The 20,818-nt window shown below is 45.3% G+C and overlaps 1 protein-coding gene across 1 annotated transcript; it reads right to left on the reverse strand.

Annotated features, from left to right (window-relative positions):
- Positions 1-1,760: 1,760 nt before the first annotated feature.
- TAGLN3 (transgelin 3) lies at positions 1,761-16,400 on the reverse strand. Its single transcript, XM_005548184.4, has 4 exons — positions 16,106-16,400; positions 14,761-14,935; positions 3,939-4,041; positions 1,761-2,232 (listed from the first exon to the last, which is right to left on the reverse strand). The coding sequence occupies exons 1-4, from the start codon at positions 16,283-16,285 to the stop codon at positions 2,091-2,093; spliced, it is 600 nt and encodes a 199-aa protein (XP_005548241.2). The 5' UTR covers positions 16,286-16,400; the 3' UTR covers positions 1,761-2,090.
- Between the last annotated feature and the right edge of the window lie 4,418 nt (positions 16,401-20,818).

Raw genomic sequence — 20,818 nt, forward strand, 5'->3', positions numbered from 1 at the left:
ACACTGGATTCTCATTCTCTACCCTAATTGCCACCACTCAGGGTAAACCTCTGCTCTAGGGCCTCAAATTTTTTCAAGAGCCTCAGCTCTAGGTTGCAATTATTAGATACGACTGAAGGGATGGGAGTCTCCATGTGGGGGTTGCAACGTGTTGGAAGGAGAAATGCCCAGGTTCTGGGCATTTCGGTGCTCTTTTTACCTGCTCCTTACTCCAGCTGGGCTCCAGCACAGCCCTGAACTTAGCAACCTGCTTCCTGCTGGCTCTGAACTGATTTTGCTGTTTTCTCGCCCCTCTGTGTCGCTGGTATGGCTAGGGCAATGTGGGAGCCAGAACAGGGCACGTCCTGAAAGTTCTCTCCCAATCCATCCGCTTCCTGATGGAGGCTATTTCCGCGGGGCGCCTACCCCCAATCCCAAACAGGGACCTAGACACCTTCTGTTTCTCCAGGACTTTCCTCCCAGTTTTATTTCACTTTGGGATCCATTGGCCTCCCTCTCTTACTTTTGTGGCAACTCCAATGTAAGGTTTCAGGAAATAATTCAGCTGCCATGGCTGGGAGGCATCTTTCCAGGAACAGGCAGGTCACCAGTGGCTGTCAAAGGGTCACTAGAACTTCTAGCAGGTACAGTAAACAGTTTAGTTGACCCACAGGCCAATTTTCTTTAGCGTAATGGTTTTTCCTTTTTTCTTTTACATTAAAGGTCTTTTTAAAATGTTATACTGAATCCCAATACATAATATAGATATATCAGAGCTGCTGTGGTTGAAGCAGGAGTGGAGGCCCGGGGTTCTGCCTCCTCAGCAGCCCTGCCCCCACAGGGATCCCATAGGAACCTGTGGGTAAACCTATAGAGAACAAAGAGAGAACACAGTCCAAGGAACTAAAAGTCCAAACATTTAGAGTGTGGCAATGTCTATACTTTCATCTATTTTATCTTTTTCTTATTATTCATGATGTGGATAAAGTACCTTATTTCTTCTCTTACTAGATGTATCACTTGTTTTTTGTCTTTTGTTTGTTTGTTTGTTTCTACTGGTAAGAAAGAATAAGATGAACCGATAGTCCCCAGGCTTTTTTGACCTTTTGATGTTTTCTATCCATGGGGAAAAAAGTCTCAAACACCTATTCATCTTAGGCAAATCTCAATCCCAGGCACCATCCTAGGGTTTTAGGGGTTTAGACCCTTTAAATGACTTTAAGAGAGCAAACTACATTGTCTGTAACTGCTGGATGATTAAAAAAAAAAACTGTATAAATGTCAGCATCGGACCTAGGGTCTGGTCTGTAAGAGGAAGATGAATGCTAGAGAAGTGAAAACTGCTCATTCATTCAGTCATCTACCCACCCATCCATTCAATAAAACCATCCACCCATCCATTCTTCCTTCCATCCATTCAACAGATACTTCCTGGGCATGTATACAAGAGCTTCTCAAGAATCAGGGCATTGTCTCAGTCTTTCCTGTGTCCTCTACAGGTCTAACACAATAAGCACAAAGTACATGCTCAAAAATTGTGGGGGTCAAAGACTTTGTTCTTGAACTCATGGCTCTAGGCTCTCAGAGTGGGCGGAATGACTCCTAAACTTTCTACTCCAATTGCCAAGATAAAAGCGATAATCTTGCCAGAGCATCCTCATAGCTAACCTATATTTCTCAGCTGCAGCTTAAGCTTAATTCCATCTTTCTGGCCTTTGAATGGAAGCAAACCAGTCCAGACTGCGGAGTCCTTAAGAGAAAGAATGAACTTTACACTGTAAGACACAAGACTAATTACTTTATTAGGTGCATTCTATAAGTTGAAGAGGAGAATTTTTGGCAAATAAATAAATAAATAAATAATCAAACAGAGACTTTGGGGCCCGAGGAGCTCAGGAAAAGGGAAGCGGAGTCTTTGCATAGTTCTAAATGAACAGGAGGTGGCAGCAGTAGGCAACGCGGATTCTCGGCAGAAATGCAGCACTTGCAAAAACCAGGGACAGAAGGCTTTGAGAAAAAGGAGCAGGTCAGAAGGTGACTAACTATTTCTTTTTCGTAGAGACCATGGTGTGGAACATTCATCCTCTCTACCAGGGACAGGATGCGGCATCCTACATGATCTGCCTGGGCATCCCGTACCCTGTCATGCCAGCCTGGGAGGCTCCCTTGTTGCTGCCCATCTGCAGGCCTATTACGTTCTGTCCCTGGCGAAGCTGCTCCTCAGAAAAGCCTCTCCGATTCTGCTGAGCTTTCCTGGACAAGGAAAGTGAGAGGGAATAATGTCATTATGACAGTTTTCCAATCCTTTTCAAGCTATGCAATTAGACAGTCTCTCCTGGGGGTCCCCAAATAGATCAGCAGGTCCTACCCTGAGCCATGGTTATGAGCTATGGCCCTACCCTGAGCTATCTATGGCCCTATCCTGAGCTATCTATGGCCCTACCCTGAGCTATCTATGGCCCTACTCTGAGCTATCTATGGCCCTACTCTGAGCTATCTATGGCCCTATCCTGAGCTATGGTCTTACCCCGCACTGTGGACCTACCTCAGCCGTGGACCTACTCTGAGCTATCTCCAGCCCTAGCCTGAGCTGTGGCCCACCGGAATGCATGAGCTCCCTATCTTTTAGAAGCCCAGGTATTTTCCAGAATTCCAGCAAAGAGGAGGGCAGAATCTGTGGCTACCTCTCTGGGGAATTCACTCTCAGCTTTCCTTGTTTCTCTTTGTCCCCACTCTCCCTTCTTCCCCCACCACTTTAGGCCATCTCAGACTTCTAAGAAGAAGCCTGCTTCTTCTTACGCTTTCTCTCACAGCTACCTCAGGCCTTTGTGAAAATTAAAATTGGTTCTCTTACAAAGCACATCATTAGTCCCACCCTCACTTTCCCTGTATAGGGCCAAGATGAATATACCATTTTAGAGCCAAGGGGCCTAAGAGTTAATGAGGGGAAATGTCTCACTCTAGATTAGAGGTCTGCAAACTTTGGTAAAGAGCCAGATAGTACACAGTTGTGGTTGTGTAGCCACATGGAACATGGTAGTTCACTAATAATACAGACACTAAAACCAGGGTTTCAAATGGCCAATATCTCAGAGGTTTTCAGGAGAAGCGTTCTTTAAGATGACATAAGCTAGTAACTTTTTTTAAAAAAATAACTGTCAAGGAGAAGAAAAGGGGATCATGGAAATGAATAATCAATTATTTGCCACAGGGCACTCTTCTACAACTAAGTTATCCAGTTTAAGCTTCCTGCCTACCCTACCCTCTGCAAAAAAAAGAAAAGAAAAGAAAAGAAAAATCACTTGAAGAAAAGGCCCTTTACTGAGAGATAACCATATAATTTGTCATCCAGACTAGGATGCTGTTGAGAGTGAAAGAGAGTTCTATTAATAAATACACTGGGACAACAGAGATATTAACTATGACTGTTCCAGACAAACAGGACATATTTACCCTCTATTAAGTACACAAACAAAAGAAGGAAGGAAGGAAGGAAGGAAGGAAGGAAGGAAGGAAGGAAGGAAGGAAGGAAGGAAAGAAGGAAGGAAGAAGGGAAGGAGGGAGGGAGGGAAGGAGGGAGAGAGGGAAGGAGGGAAGGAGGGAGGGAGGTAGGCAAGAAAGCTCAAAGTTGGCTGAAGTCATAATAAAACTAAGTTCAGACATGAAGCCACCTTCAAGAAAGGTCATCCAGTCCTGCTGAGCCTCAGGAGAAACAGAACCTGAGCGGAGCTGGAGGATGCAGGTATCTGGTAGAAAAGGCCCAACCATTTCTCCTCTGGCTAGGTTACTGGCCTGTACAGAAGCATCAGTCTTTCATTGCTTTGGGGAAACAGTTGTGGCGACAGCAATGCTTGGTCCTGGGGCTTTGTACATAAAGCCTCTGTAGAGTTCCAAGGCTTCAGATCCTCCCTCTGGTTAAAATCACCTTCTGGGCCAGGGAGCAAGGAAGAGACTTTTACCTGTGAAACCAGGATGGCTCTCCCCGATAGCAGCCATCATCCTTGGTGACTGCAACACTGCCTAAAGCCATCAGGGTCCTCTGCACAGCTGCCATGTCCTTCCCTGGAAACCAAAAAAGAGATTAAAGCTAAGCACGTGTCAGAGCCAAGGAATGCTGGAAGGATACAGCTGGACACCCAGGAGGGAAGTTCTGATAGAAGGCTGCGCGTGACCACATTCAAGGGGGCAGTGCTGTCAAACACCTCCCAAAGTGGCCCTAAGACAACCATACCCAAACTTCTCAGAAAGGAACAAAAGGTAACCTGGTTCATTATTCTCTATATGGTACATACCAGAGATACCAAGTTTCTAATCCATTCATAGTTGCTGTATAAATAAAATCATCCATGTGCATCAAATTGAGTATTCGCTTTGCTCTTTGGGCCAGAGGTCTGGCAAATGAAGAACAGCAAATCAACACAGAAAGCACTCAATGTGACACAAGTGATAGGCCCTTTATTTTGTGCCACTTGAAAAGAGCTAAATGGAGACAATAAACAACTGGCTTGTGTGTGACAGGGAGGAGAGCAAGGGAGAAGGATGTGCGGTGTGGCCCCTGCACAGTGGGATGGGGAGCCCCGTTACCTAAGAAGCCCAGTGACCATTAACCTGTGGAGAAAGCAACTGGGCCCTACAAGTCAACCTTTCCTCCCATCCTTTCTCCTTTCTTCTTCCAGCTGACTGACATGTCCTAGACTGAGACGATGCTACTGTGGGGGTGGCCTGCAATTTAGAATCAGATCAAAAGTCCATGCAAGGCACCAGTGTGGAATACAAAAGCTAGAAAGCATAGGTCAAAAGGGAAGGCAGCATCTAACCTGGTGGGGAACTATGAAAGTTAAGGGCAAATATTAAGGCTCTCTTTAGACCTGGTGAACCATCTGCAGTTTTTTGGCCCAGCTGCTGCAGCTCCGTCTCTGGGGAATACAGAATTACAGGGGAAAGGCAGATGGAAAGTGAGAATGGAGTATGAACTGTAATAAAATAAACAATTAAGGCCTTCAGAGGAAGTCCAGTTCAGGATCTTCATTTATTCGAAGAGGAGAGAGAGAAAGCTGATCCTCTCTCTCTCCCCTGTGCCCCCACCTTCACATTAACCACAGGGTGACTGCCTGAATCCTGAGGCCCCGTGGGACTGGGTGGTGAACACAAGGATAAAATGCTGTCAATGGATAGTATCCCAGACTCAAGGAATAACTGGGGAGGTGGAGAATGAAGTATTTCAGAAGCAGATGGAAGGGAGAGGGCATAAGGATTACTCAGAACTAAGAAGAAATACAGAAATGGTTGTTAGAATGACTCTTCCACAGGTGAAAGCATTTCTGTAATTGTCACCATATAATGGGGCACTTTTTAAAAAATATAAATGTGGTAATGATTTCCGAAGGCTCATTCTGTGAAGAGATAGGGAGAGGACTTGCTCTTAAGCAGCGAGCTATTAAAAGGAACCTAGAGAAATGATTGAGCAAAGGAAGGCTTAGGTTAGGTTATATCACTCATCTCTACTCTTTACAAAGAGCATCCTGGATACTTGTTTCTGGTGGTTGGAAAGAGCTATTCTGATATGTCCAGGATCTGGGAAAATGTGGGGCCTGACATCCAGCAGCGCAGCCACAGATACTACCCTGGAGCAATGGGTGAAGAAGCAAAGTTTTATTAAACCATAGAACCAGACCCCTTCACAAGTAGCTAGTTCATCCGTGGCATCCCTGCATCTAGAAAATTCCCAACACTTAGTTCCCTTTGTCCTTTCTGGGTTCATGTAGTAGTCTATACAACACTTCTTAAATATAAGACTATATATAAGAACTTATAAGAACTAACACTTATATATAAGTGTTATATATAACACTTCTTGTATAGACTACTACATGAACCCAGAAAGGACAAAGGGAACTAAGTTGCAGGCTAGGATAAAATATCCAGGAGCCTAGAACTATCAATACAACCCACCCTCATCCCAGGAGAGTGGAAAAGGAAGTGATTACATTTGAGGAAGAAGCCACTAGGGAAGCAGGCATTATTTGACAGGAAGAAATTGGAATTTTTTCCTTAAGAAACTTTCCAAAGCAAGATATTTTATATAAATTATAGGGTAGACACTGTATATATCATCTCAACCTCATGGAGTTGGGATTATTCCTCCTCATGTGTGGATGAGAAAACTAATTCAAAGAGGTTAATTAACATGCCCAGAGTCACCCAATCAGTTAATAGAGCCCAGCTCTAGATCAGACCTGTCTGAATGCAAAGCCCTTGAACAATCCACCATGCCATGCCGCCATCTCCCATGGCGCCCACTGCAGGCTGGATGAGGAAGCACATTCCTCAGTAGGAACCAGCGATCAGGGATGATCTGAAAGGGTCACAATGGCTGTTTTGTGCCAGGCCAGAGGAGACACACTGAGGGGGATAAAACTGGAGCACAGATTTCAGACCTTATAGAATCAAGGGCACCAACCCCAATGTCCATAAGTCTTTGAGTGTTTTTGTCTGGGTTTCTCCATATCTTCATCCAAACGAGATTGAAACAAAGAAAAGCAGTGAGGGCCTCACTTCTGATGTTCTGCCCAAGTGATATCGTTTGGATGTTTTGTCCTCTCCAAATCTCATGTTGAAACGTGACCTCCAGTGTGGGAGCTGGGCTTAGTAGGAGGTATTTGGGTCATGAGGGCAGATCCCTCATGAACGGGTTGGTGCTGACCTCATGATAATGAGTGAGTTCTTATGTATGAGTTCACACAAGATCTGGCTGTTTAAGAGCCTGGCACCTTTACCTTCTGTCTCTTGCTCCCTCTCTCACCATGTGACATACACATACTGGCGCCCCTTCACCTTCCACAATGATTGTAAGCTTCCTGCGGCCCTTGCCAGAAGCAGGTGCCAGCACCACACTTCCTGTCCGGTCTACAGAACCATGAGCTGAAATAAAACCTCCTTATAAATTACCCAGTCTCAAATATTCCTTTAAAGCAACAAAAATAGACTAGTACACTAAGTTAATGATTGCCAAGATTCTAAATAACATTATGACCAGAAATCTGCCTTCTGGAACCGGTTCACATCTAGCTTATTTTCTTGTTATGTTAGTCTTGTTATGTTTCCTAATTTCAGCACTCTTGGACTGACAGGATGGGAAGAGGGCCTTTTTCCAGCCTTCCCTGTCTTGCTTTGCCAGTTCAGAAGCCCAGATCAAGTACCATTGGATGAGAGTGGCACACAGAAGGAGTCAGGGCCACTTTTAGAAGCCGATTTCTGCAACTGGGGATCAAAAATTTAAGTGCATAAAAAAACACTGAGGTTAAGGAAGCTCTGTGATGTGCACCAAGTATAAAACAACGAAAGGCTGGGCACAATGGCTCACACCAGTAATTTCAACACTTTGGGAGGCTTAGGCAGGAGGACTGCTTGAGTCCAGGAGTTTCAGGCTGTAGTGACCTATGATTGCACCACTGCACTCCAGACTGGGAGGGAACCCCTGTCTCTAAATAACAATAAGATAAGTGAAATAAATTTTAAAACAAGAAAAGCTAAAGTAGTCATATCACAACCAAGCGTCGTATCTGCCCAATGACGAAGCCTTCAAAATTGTGCAAGTACAAAAAATGGCCATACACAGCCTACTTCAGGGCCGGGTTTCCCAAGCTTCTTGGATTATTTATGGGAGTTGGCCGGCGGGTGGCGGGGGCAGGGGGGAGCGCATCTCTTTTAAAATATGCATTTTGAGGTCATTCTCCTGAGAGAATGGTTTGGTAAGTTCTGGGAGTCCATATTTTTAATAAGCTTCCCGGGTGATTCTTATCTTCAGGCAAGTTTGAGAGTTATAGGTGTTGCCTGGTGATTTGCAAGCTAAACTGATCTTCAGGATTACCCGAGAATCTTAAATATTCAGATTCTGGGGCAGTCTCCTGAGATGATTCTGAGGCAGCCAGATGGACAGGCAGATACTACTCTAAAGCTTTGGTTTTCAATGTTTAAAAACATCCCCATGTCTGCCATGTGGTAAGTACTAAATAATATTTGTTAAGCAATAACTCCTTTCTTCAGAGATATCTTCCACAAAGTCAAAAGTAAAAGCGATCATTAGAAGAACTCTGTTCCAAGTTGGAAGTCAGCCCGGAGCCCTGCAGCTTGGAATGACTTTGCCCCCTGACAGCCACCCTGGATGCTTTGGTAGATTGCTGGGGCTCCTCGGGTGAGCTGGAAAGCCACTGCTCCAGGCCATTCTTCCAAGAAAAGAAAAACATTCCTCAAAGAAGGATCAGCTAAGTGTTGGTCATTTTCTGGATGGAGGGATAGCAGAAATGAGATAGAGTCTGGTTATCCAAGAGCTGGTGGAATCTGAAAAGCATACCTACTGTATGATTCCCACTTTATGACATACTGGAAAAGGCAAAACTCTTGAGACAGTAAAAAGATCAGTGGTTGCCAGGGTTGAGGGTGGGAGGGATGAAAAGGCAAAGCGCAGAAGATTTTTAGGGCAGTACTTGATATGATACTGCAATGATAAATACACGTCATTATACATTTGGCCAAACGCATTGAATGTATAACAGCAAGAGTGAACCTAATGTAAACTGTGTATTTTGGATGATGTGCCAATGTAGGTTGATCACTTGCAACATGTGGGGAGAGAGGGCATATGGAAAATACTTCTCAATTTTGCTGTGACCCTAAAACTGCTTGAAAATATTAGTCTTAAACAAAAAAGGAGTTGATGGCACGGTAGCTTTCTCTGTCTCACCTGGCAAGCGTTTTCAGCAGGAGTCACCTAGCAACTGACAGCTTGACTTGACAACACAGCGCTCCCTATTTCCTACATTATCACAAAGTAATGTTATTCAAAGTGTGATCCTGCACCCCACATTACTAAGTTATAACTCCTGGGGTGTGGGACTGGAGGTTCTGCATTGTAAGGCCCCAACCCAGGTATCCTTAATGCTATAAAGATACTTTAATAAGGATTTTGTTCCCTTAAATTCTTTATTACTTCCAAGATATCTTATGTATGTCTATGAAAATAAAAAGTAAATGAAAAGGATGAAGATAAAGAAAAAAGGTAAAAGAGAAGTCCTCTGGGTGTGTCAACTTGGATTGGACAGTCTCTACTTTCTATTTCTACTTTTAATACAAAAAAATCAGTCTTGCAGTCAAAGTTCTTTGTCTCAGAGCTATTATACTTCTATTATATATCAGTCTTGACTCAGCCTTGTAACTCTTAGAAATACTGGCTTTTTCCATCTTTCTTGGACTTACAGAGAAAGTAAGCAGTTGTGTATGAAACCATGTCTTATTTCCCTGAATAATAACTTGGGCCTAAGCTTCCAATTCTCCAGTGAAGGGAGACCAAAATATTGCAACAATCAAGGGAGAAATATCAGAGGGGAGGTTGGGTTTGCTCTGTGGATTTTATAAATGTTTGTTGCTTGCCTCCCTGACTCCCACTGCTCTGGGTGGTGGCTCTGAAAATGGGGTTCCCAGACCAGCAGAATCAGTATGGTCTGTGAATTGGTAAGAAATACAAATTCTTGGCCTCACCTCAGACCTAATACCTCAGAAACTCTGCTGTTGGGGTTTAGCAGTCTGTGCTTTAACAAACCTACCTAGTGATTCTGATGCACGCTGGCATTAGAGAGCCACTGCTAAAGGAAAAACCCACCAAATACAATCGTCAGCAGCCACTTGAAATAAATGCAGTGACGGCTGCTCTGATAGAAATCGAGGCTTCAAGGCCGGGCGCGGTGGCTCACGCCTGTAATCCCAGCACTTTGGGAGGCCAAGGTGGGCAGTTCAGGAGGTCAGGAGATCGAGACCATCCTGGCTAACACGGTGGAACCCCAACTCTACTAAAAATACAAAAAATTAGCCGGGCGCGGTGGTAGGCGCCTGTAGTCCCAGCTACTCGGGGCGCTGAGGCAGGAGAATGGCCTGAACCCGGGAGGCGGAGCTTGCAGTGAGCCGAGATCGCGCCACCGCACTCCAGCCTGGGCGGCACAGCAAGACTCCGTCTCAAAAAAAAAAAAAAAAAGGAAAATGAGGCTTCGAGCAGCAGACACTTGTGATGTCTCTAGTCCTTCCAGGTACTTTACTTACAAGATCCCAAGATATCTGTCATGCTGTGTGAAATATCTCTTCACTCTTGCTGTTGAGGAATGACACACAAAATGACGCCTTCCCAGAGAATATATTTGAACCTCCAGGCACTTCCAGTGTAAACCACGCCTCCCTAACTCCCAGTCATCAAGAAAGGGGAACAGGCACGACATGATCATGTGTCCAGGATCCTTCTCAGTAGGATTACTAACGAGAGCCGTGAGACTGATCGATCTGCGAGTCTTACCTGCTCTGACATTCTAGAATTTTTTACGTTCAATGCACATCATGTGGTTACACAAATGAACCAAAAAGATCAGTTGCTGAATGACTAATGGTGTGGGGGGAAAAGCCAACATTTATTAGGTGTCTAGTAGCCAGGCACTGTGCTAGCTTCTTTACATAGTTAATCCTTACAAAAATTCTACAAAAGAGAGGCATTAGGACTGTTCACCAAGAAGGGAACTGAGGCTCTGAGAAACTAAGCAACTTAAACAAGGTCACCCAGTTAGTATGTAGCAAAAGAGATTTCAACCCATCTACCTGACTCCAAAACTCATGCTCTTTCCAGTGTAGCGGGGTCTTCTGTGTCTGGAATTGGTAAAGCAATAAATTACGGGGAAAGACATCAAGAAGGTAATGACCACAAAGTGGAAAAAACTCTCAATAAAGTGACTCCTAAAGTCTGGTCATTCGTATTAGAGAACAGCTGATGAAGTAAAGGCTCCACAGCTGTCAGAGAGGGCAAAGGTCATCCAGGCAACCCCACCAGCTCCTGTATGTGGCCACTAAGTCCATTTGTTCTAAGACAGAATGTGTGTTTTTCCAGACTTACTCTTCCCTCCCTTATTTTCTGTTAATCTTAGAAAAGACAAGTCAATGACAATAATAATTTCTGCATTACCAACTTTTATTATCCTCTACTATCATCATGAACCAGGCTAAGCACTTCTAATGAACTATCTCATTTACTCTCCATATCAACCCTGTGAAATAGACATGATTATCCCCACTTTGCAACTGAGAATATCGAGGCTTAGAGAAGTTAATTGATAAGTGCTAGAGCACAGGACTGTCCAGGCAGTCTAATTTCTGACTCAGGAGCCTGTACGCTCCTGTAATACCTTCCGGGATAAGCTTGCACTGCAGTCTTTCTGTCCCGCTACTAGACCGGAACACTCACTTGCTCTAAAATGTTCTCTCTCTCTTACACACACCCTTCCCTTTCTTGCTCTGCTTTTTCTCCCTTTCCCAGTTTCTGTCCACGGAAAAGATGCTTAAGTCTTACCGGCAGAGTACTTTCTTCTGAATCATAGACAGCTGAGATGGCCCCACCCCTGCCCTTTCCAGGGCACCCATGGCAAATCCAAAAGTAATCTGCCAGGCCATTCACCTTCTGTTATTCACGAGAAGACTTCCCAGGCCCGTTCCATTCCTCTAAGCCACCCTACTTCTTCTCCATCACTGAAAGCAAGTGGTCACCCCAGCTCTGCCCTAGGGGGACTTCAGTAGCTTTGTCTATAATGTCCCTGTGATTGTGTTGTTTTTCTGAACCATTTAGCTTTAAATTTTCACTTTAAAGCCTTGAATCTTGTATTCCAATTACCCTGCAGTCTATTTGAAGTATTTCACCTGGGGTGATTAAGGATGGTAGATGGTGGTACATCTGGGGCCTCAGCCTGTAGAAGTGATTGAAGCCTAAACAAGAAGGCATTTGGCAAGGCTGGGCTTCTCCAGACTTACAAGTTTGCAACATCCAGGCAGCCTGGAGAGTCACAGGGCAGCTGTGGGCAAGCAGAGCCCTCACTTGGGAGAAGGCACTGAGTAGGGGAGATGGGAGACTGAGAGCTGTTGGGCATGAAATACCTGCAGAGGAAAAGAAGCTCCTAGGCAAGGAGGGCTGGAGCCACAGTGGCCACAGACACCACAACCAAGGGGCAGGGAATCCGGAATTAATGTAAGTTGATATGTGAGGACAGCATTAAAACCACAGTCAAGGTGGAGAATAGTAGGGAGAATGTGGGACTAAGCTAAGCAAACAGCTAGTCTAATAGCTGTGTGCACAAACATGTATCCCCTCACATGCACAAAGACACACAACACGTGCCAACCCTGCCCCGCAGCATTCCTTTGATTCCAGTTTTCTTATGTCACACATGAGTGACAACCAATTCTTGCAGAAAGGACCCCAGCCTCACTTGCTCAGTCTGCTCTGCAGTACTGCCAGCCTTCCCCTACCTCTCCCTGCTTCTCTGCTCAAAGCAACCCACTTTTCTACCTCCTGCCCTATTGCATGGTGACCAGCATTGGCCTAAGCTTCAGACAGTATCCCGGGGAATATCAGATATCCTCTCCAACCTATAACAAATCTCCCTGGACTTCGGTCCTCAGTTGCCATTCCATGGAGGGGGCCATCAGACCCTCTCAGGGCCATTTGGAAACTCCGAAGCACCTGCTTTCCTATTGACAGCTCTCCTCTTCATCCCTACCTACTGCATGACCTGCCTACAGTTCTTCCTGCTACCTGTCAGTCCTGCTGCCCTTGGAGTGGACCTGCTCCCCTTGGAGTGGACCTGCTCTCTTATTTCCTTTAAAGCCCCACTTTTCTACCCTGGGGCTGGGACTTTTAGTGTCCGTCTTGTTCCCCTGGAGCTAACTGGTCCATGGTCCTGGCTCAGGCGACCACACTCATCCCTCCGGGCCTCCCTCTTCCTTTAGAGGAGTCTAACACACAGGTCTGGGGCAGGTGGTATATACCCCCTCCGACTGTGTACATCAGGGACCATTTCTCCCTACTCTCCTCCACACTTGCTGTGAGCACCCCTGAGGAGTAAAGTTTTACCTTTGTGTTCTTTGTAAAAAGGGGGAGAGGCAAGTAAAGCATCCTCAGTAGCATGAAGACAGGAAAGCTCTCAGAATCCTCACCTCCCACAGACCTCCTGGCTTCTTCCTCCTCCTACACACTTCCTGCACTTGGTGGGGTGGGGGGGACTCATCCGGGTCCCTTCCATTCACACTGACTCTCCATCCTTCTGTCCCACACAGCCCTGAATCATCTTCCTCCTCCTCCTCCTCACCTCCTCCCTCACCTTCTCTTCATCCTCATCAGCTAGTCACCATTATGACTCAACAGCACACTCACGGTGTAGGTGAAGGAAACTAAGCCTCCTGGCCCAAGAATGGGTTGGCAGACTAGTTAAGGCTCTATGCTTTGCTGTCAGAGAGCCCAGGTTTGAGTTCTGGCTCTGCTCTCTCATGGACACAAGTAACCATGGGCAAGCTTCAGTTTCATCATCTTTGAAACGAGAAAATTAAAAAACATTTACCTCATAGGATTGTTAGCAGAATTGACTGGCATTATGCAATAAAGCACTTGTAAAATGCCTAGTGCATAGGAAAACATCAACAAGCAGTAGCTATCTGTATTAGCTGGAAAAAAATCACCATAGTTTTGATCTAGGAAGCAGGGATCAAATCTCAACTGTGAAATTACATGAGAATTTGGAGGCTCAACAGCAAGTTCCATAGACTGGCCTGGCCTGCAGTTTTGAATATCTGAATTTCTAAATAATGGCAAACCACAAGGTAACTAATTAGCATCTTAGGATTTTAACCACGCACCTATGAGGGAAACACACATTGCTAGCTCTTTGCATGACGCCGAGGATTAAGGAGGCAATTGTGTCTTTATAAATCATAGTGTGAGGAGTAGTAGAATGGTCTTCTGCTAGAGATCTATTTCAACTGTCATCTGAATACCCTTTAAAATACCATGTCTCTCCATCAGGGGAAAGCTACCCCATTCTCACTGTGAACAGAGCCATTTGGGTCACTGCCCTGGGGATCCTGTTGGTTGGGCCACTAATGACAGCCAGTGACAAAGAGCATGTGAGAGCAGAGTCAATCTGACAGTCCTGCTCTGACTAGCTGGTATCTCCTGGTGCCTCAGGCAGGCCTAGTGGAGAAGGAACACAGTCACATGGTTGGGTATACACATTTTCGCTAAAGGGGACACTAACGACACCATGACCGAAGTTCCCAAATTCTCTGGCAGTGTCTCCGTTCACATCATGTCCCCCAGTAATGGCAGATTATTAAATATGTCCAGGAGTGTGATTTGATTTTTATGCTTTTGTAAGATTTCCTCACCAAGTCAATTCACAAATGTGAAGGAAAAAAGCACCTGTCACACTGTGAGCAGAATGCATGTCCGGAAGGCAGAGTCACCAAGCTCCCAGATCATGGTTTAACAAAAGGTGGGAGTGCTATCTATGTCTCAGATTGACAAAATAGCCCCAGATGGCTTTGTCTCTAAGCTGCAGCTGAGTGAGAAGCACACTGGCCTCCTGCCTCCCTTCTCCTCTGGTAACTGTGATTGTTATGGGAGGGGTAAGAGGAATAAAAGGCATGTATGTCGCCATTAGCTTCCTCTAGCTTGAGGCTTCTGTTTACATTAGTTGCTGAGATCCCCTCTGTGTCCTCAGGGTGTGTGTTCCATTAGAAGAGAGTAGCTCTTTTTAATAGAACGTAACAATGGGGAAGGCAAACAGTGCCCCCAGAATAACAGCTGAGAGCATCTTACACACATCAACAGGCACAGGGAAGAACACTGTGAGCAGTTTTTACAAGGAGATGGGGCAAAGGAGAGAAGAAGAAAAGAACAATCCCAAAAGCGAGAGGGCTGTTTACCTTCCCATAGATCCACCGTCTGAAAGATGTCAGTGGTTCTGACACCATAGGTCTCCGCAGCTTTTAGGAACTGGGAGATTTGCTCCATCTGTTTAAAAGCCATCTTTGACTCAGAGATCTTCGGTATGGGCTCTTGTCCTGGTGGGTATAAACTATTTATCAGCTTGCACAGGACCTGAAGTGGGAGGGGAGAGACAGAATCAATGTTTCCGTTTGTATTTACAGGTCAAGAATGAGAAGTGAATCCTGCTCACATGGGGCACTGCCCATCCAGTTTGGGCAGGAGCAAGTCATGGGCCCCAGGAAGGCATGGGCTCACGGCTGTGTAGCCAGGCACCTGTACTAAGCCCCAAAGACCCAGATGACCCCATTCCTAGCGCTGCTCCTTACTACAGAGATTCCTGTAGCCCAGGAGCGCCATTCCCTCCCTGTTCCTCCCTTCCTTTTTCTGGAGGAGGGAAAGAATGTTTACAGATAGGGAATGACGTGACGTGATGAGGACGTGATTCCAGACTTTCAAAGGAGGAATGACTTAGTGGCTCCTGAGGTTGGCAGAGCTCAAATGATAGAGTCTAATATTATGTCTTCTATCAAAAGGCAAATAAGAAGCAGGCTGCAATTTACTCATCCCATATATTTTAATAATGTGTAAAAGAAGTGAATGTGGTACCTTTTTCCCAGATATATATATATAACCCAAGCTCTGGGCAACCCAGCAGAAGCACTGGATAGCAGTTATGTAACAGTAAATCACAGGCTGCGGGAAAGGATGGGCTTGTTTGGATCACAGAGCCTGCGGCCCTCAAACCCTCAAACACACACGAGCATCTGGTCAGAAAGACAGTTAACAAGTAAGGACTCCCTTTAGTTTCATGAGGACCCATCCACTCAATAAACAGACACTGAACACTTCCAGGGGGCATGGCTCCCACAAGAATATGAAGGTGGCTAGTCCCCCTCCTCCCTCCTTTGTTTTACTGTGTAACCAACGCGTTCCCCTAAGGAAAGAAATGGCCCCAGAAGAGCTGATGCACTAGGAAGGCTGGGGAAATCACAAGGACATACTTACCTCTATTCTCATTAGAAAAATCAAAAGGGCCTCGAATTTGCCAACTCAGAAGGGAGATGTGATGCTAGGGTGAGTGGAGAACCCCCAAGCTAGCTAGGGAATAGTGCATGGAGCCCAAATCTTCCAATCCTGAAGAAATAAAGGCATTCCCATCCCTCCTGGTGAGACACAGAGCTTGGCAACAGCAGCTCTTCCCGCAGCCTTACGTTAAAAGAAAGGGCCCTGGAGGGTTTCCCTGCCCACCGCCCCAGCAACCGAGATCGCTGCCGGCCTTACCGTCCCGTCCATTAACCATTTCTGAAAATGGGCCCTGCCGGGGGGCGGGTGCTCTATGTCCTCTGCGCACTGCAGGATGATCCAGTCCACCAGCTTGTTCTCCAGGTCCGCATCATACTTCTGCTCGATCTTCTCCTGCACCTCTCGGCTTAAGCCATAGCTCGGGCCCCTGTTAGCCATCTCTGGAAAGAAGAGAGGACACGCGCGGCATCCACACAATAGCAGCAGCAGGCTCTGGCTCCCTGCAGACGGGGCTGGGATATGGCTGGGCAGCCTGGCCCAGCAGCAGCAAAGCGGGCAGAAAGCCGGGCGTGGTTTAAATCAAGGAGCCAATGAAGCCAATGGGGTTTCACCTACAAACGGGAAAGAAAAGCACAGCCACGCGCCAGTAACTCTAGAATAAAGCTCCGGCCGGTCCAGGGGGGCTGGAACCCCCCTCTCGATCCCGCCTATCAATGAGACGAGATGATATAACATGGGCTCACAATTAAGTATGAACCCCCAGGCAGCAAGGGGGATGGGTGGCGGACGTTTCCTCCCCCTTCTCAGTAGCACTTTGCAAAGGCAGAAACCGTGAGATCGGGAAGAGCAGGTAATTAGCAGGCAGGGAGGAAGCCTCCTTTCATGTTGAACTGCTGCTGCTGCCTCGTGCCTGGAAGAATGGCACATTGATTTGATTTTCTCGTGGCTGAGATGGCTCAAGGAGGGCCGTTGCTAAGAGCCCTCCAAAAAGCCAGCCCTCTCCCGTGTCAGTCAACCCGCCTGCCTCCCTCCCGCTGAGAGCCTCTTTCTCATCTGCACAATTCTTTCCCTCTTCTGGGGAGACAGCCGATTGTCTACGATTGTCTACGAGGCCGGCAGCTGCACAAGGGGATGAGGGCCTGTGGGAGGGTCCGTGCTACCGACTGTCCATCTGTCGGGAATAGCCAAGCCAGTTTCCCCCTGCCCTGAGGTCACAACTGTCTGGCAGGACGGGAGAGGAGGGACTGAGAGCTGCTATCATTTACTTGTTCAGCTGCCAGCCCAACTTCACCCAGAAACTTTCATCCTGAAACTGTTGTGCCTCCGTTTGACTAATTCAAGGGAGATATTTTTTTCATGCTACCCTTAATTGAAAGACACTAAGAGCAAGTTTTCTAAATTATTGTTATAATTATTACTATGTGTTTTTAGATAGAAGTCTCCCTCTGTTGCCCAGGTTGAAGTGGCATAATCTCGGCTGGCTGCAACCTCCGCCTCCCGGGTTCAAGCGGTTCTCCTGCCTCAGCCTCCCAAGTAGCTGGGATTACAGGTGCGTGCCACCACGCCTGGCTAATTTTTGTATTTTTAGCAGAGGTGGGGTTTTTGCCACGTTGGTCAGGCTGGTCTTGAACTCCTGACCTCAGGTGATCTGACCGCCTCCACCTCCCAAAGTTCTGGGATTACAGGCATGAGCCATTGTGCCCGGCAAGTTTCATGAATTAAACAAAACTCAATTACTAAGAACTCTTAGAGTGAAAGGTTTTGATAGAATGTAAAGACTTCATCTGAAGTAAAGACCGTGAAGGCACAACTGACATACTGTCAGTAGTAACTGAATATTTCTCATGAGCAAACAAGCACTCAGGAGAAACCATTAGATCTAAGTTGGCCCCAAATTTTTATAACAGCTAAAGGACTTGGCAGTTTGTCCCCCTAGACTGTAAGCCACTTGTGGGTAAAGACTGAGTCTCATTGGTGTTGTGTAATTCTCTGGGTGTTTTTCATGAGAAAAAATCCCACATTTTTTTTCTTTGGTTCATTTCTTCATTCAACAGATATTTACTGAGTGTTTATGCCAAGTACTGGACTGAGGAGGAATAAAATACGATTCTTGCATTGAAAACAGATTGATAAATTGACTCAAGCATATTAAATAAAGCAATTCTGGGTACATGGGATGATGATCTTTGTCCCTGTGGGAAATTGATTAGAAGCTATGCAGGAAATGACTCCTCAAATAATACATGTATTGAGAAAAATCTCCTACCGGCTGGTGCCTGGACTAATGAAAATTTAATTACTTAGGAGATATGTGGGTGGTTTGCCTGAAAAAGACTTAGTGATCAGTCGTTGAAGGCCTGGGAGAGAGTCCTCTGAAAACAGAAAACCAGGAGCTTCAGGAGAGCAGTAGGTTTAGGAAGAGACAAGGGAAGGGCTGACTAAGGCAGGTCTTGTTGCTGCACGGAATCATCAGTTGAAGAAACTCAAAAGACAGCAGCACTGTCTTGGGACACTTGGAGCTTAGGGGAAGAGTTTAGAGCAGGGAAATTGACAGAATTATGGAAGTCACCACTGGTATCTTGGGGAGCAGCCATAAAGCTAGTTCCAACCTTAGACTAAGGGAACAGAGTTCCAAACAGAAACCATGTAACTTTTTCCATGGCTAGAATGGCTCTAAGGAAGATATTGGTTTGATATGCAAAGCTTGAAACAATTCTAAAGATGTACATTTGCCTTTTTTTAAACACTGTGTTTTACAAATCTTCTGTACCCAAAGAGTCCCTCATATTATAACAGAGTAGCTGGTGTGCTTTAAGTAAATGATTGGGCCCATGGTTCTAGAGAGGATACAATGGCAGAGAGGGGACACAGTAGGGCATAGAAGTGTCCAGAAATCCAGAGGAAGTCTTCAGAGAAAAAAATGCTTGATCTCCTCAGGGGTGACAGTGGAAATCAGCTCAACCCCACATTGACTAAGTTCCTACTAATATTATAGTTAATTTTTTTCAACAACTTTTTTTTTTTTTTTTTAAATTTTGAGACGGAGTCTCACTCATTCTGTGGCCAGGCTGAAGTGCAGTGGTGTGATCTTGGCTTACTGCAACCTCCGCCTCCCTGGTTCTCCTGCCTCAGCCTCCCAGGTAGCTAGGATTACAGGCATGCACCTCTACAACCAGCTTATTTTTGTGTTTTTAGTAGAGATGCGGGTTTCACCATGTTAGCCAGGATGGTCTCGATCTCCTGACCTTGTGATCCGCCCACCTCAGCCTCTCAAAGAGCTGGGATTACAGGCGTGAGCCACCGTGCCGGGCCTCAACAACTTTTTAAGGGCCTATGTGTATAGCTGAGACACAAAAATAAATGATACATGACAATTTGGTTTAGTAACAAAGTTAAACTTGTAAACAATAAATGCCAGATGTCATGCTAAAATTATGCATGAAGTACTCAGGTTGGCACAATAATACCTGGAGGAGGGTGTTAAAGAATCAGGGGAAAGGTTTATAAATGAGATGATTTTAAGTCTTGAAAGACGAGTGGGTGTTTGCCAGGTGGATGGAGTGAGGCAAGAGGGGTAGGGAATGCTGCTGTCAAAAGAAGTGTATTTAAGGTGAAAATCTTCCAGTATTAATAAAACAGGATTAAAGAGAAGAGAAACATAGAAAGAAAAATGAGGCTAGAATGTCAGGCAGGCTCCAGATCATAAAATGGTGTGTTTGCAAGTGCCCATGGTTAAATTTTCAGGAATTTCGAGACAGATGCTAAACTCAGTCATTTTTAGCAATTAGGTTATGTTAACTTACTCTTAAATAAATTATATTGCAAGGAAAAGTTACTCAAAATGAACCACTTCCTGATTTATTTTGCTATATTTTACTGTTACCTATGTTGAGGACATTTGCATTTATTGTATCTATATGGTGTAAATACTATGTGATGGTGCGCTACTGGGCATTTTCTCCCAGCTTTGCATTCAGAGATGTCATGATGTAGTTTTAAACCAGCCAGGGCAGGAATATTTATGCTGTGAATGTTAGCAAATGCTACAAATCAGGGCTTCCACCCCACCACCAAAAGCCAGTTGTTAAACTGGCTTTCAGCAACTGGTTTTTGGTTGTTAAACCAGCCTTGCATGGACTCATACATCATGCAAGAGTTTGAGCTTTTTCATAGAGAGAATGATCAATCTGGTTTGGGTAAAGGAAAAGGAGACAGTCAGAATGACTCACAAGTTTGACTTGTATAACAGAAGCAATGGTGGCGCCATTTATTTTAAGAGGACTCATAGGTGGGGAGATATATAAAGCAGAAAAGACAATAAGGTTTGGATTTACTGCATTTGGGAAGCCCATGGTCCATCCCAGTGTATTAGGCAGTTGGGTTTATGGGTCTGGAGCTCAAGAGTCTAGATTGTAGGTGTGTAGTTGAGTCACCTGCAAGCAGGTAGTAGTTTAAACCACGAACGTGGGTGATGTTGCTTAAGGTGAATAAGTAGCAAGAGAAGATTGCCAAGGCCAGAACTCAAGGAGTGTTAACATTATAAGGTGGGCAAGGAGGAGGAGCCAGTAAAGGAGTTGATATAGCATAGTCAGAGATGTCTGACGACAAACAATGTCAAAATACAGCTTCTGACCTCAGTTGTCCTTTGCGAGAAGGAAGCTAGGATATAAACTGAGAATTTCAAAGCAGCAAGTGGTACCAAAAAGGCATCGATAGAGTACTGTTCACAAGAGCGCCCAGAGGACCCAGCAACAAACTTCCTGAAAAAGAGAGATGGGGATGAGTAAGGAAAGGCTTCAGAGAAACTGACTCCTGAGCTTCTTTAGTAGAAGTTTATCTACCTGCAAAGCCCTGAAAGCCTAGGAAAAGGGGAAGACAAAATGGGAAAGTGTATTTTCCCCAAAAGATACATTAGGTTAAAAAAAATTGCTTGCAATTTTCTAGGTATATTCTTGAAATATACCAAAGCAT

The sequence above is a fragment of the Macaca fascicularis genome, chromosome 2 (genome assembly GCF_037993035.2).
Source record: "Macaca fascicularis isolate 582-1 chromosome 2, T2T-MFA8v1.1".
Lineage (NCBI taxonomy): Eukaryota > Metazoa > Chordata > Mammalia > Primates > Cercopithecidae > Macaca > Macaca fascicularis.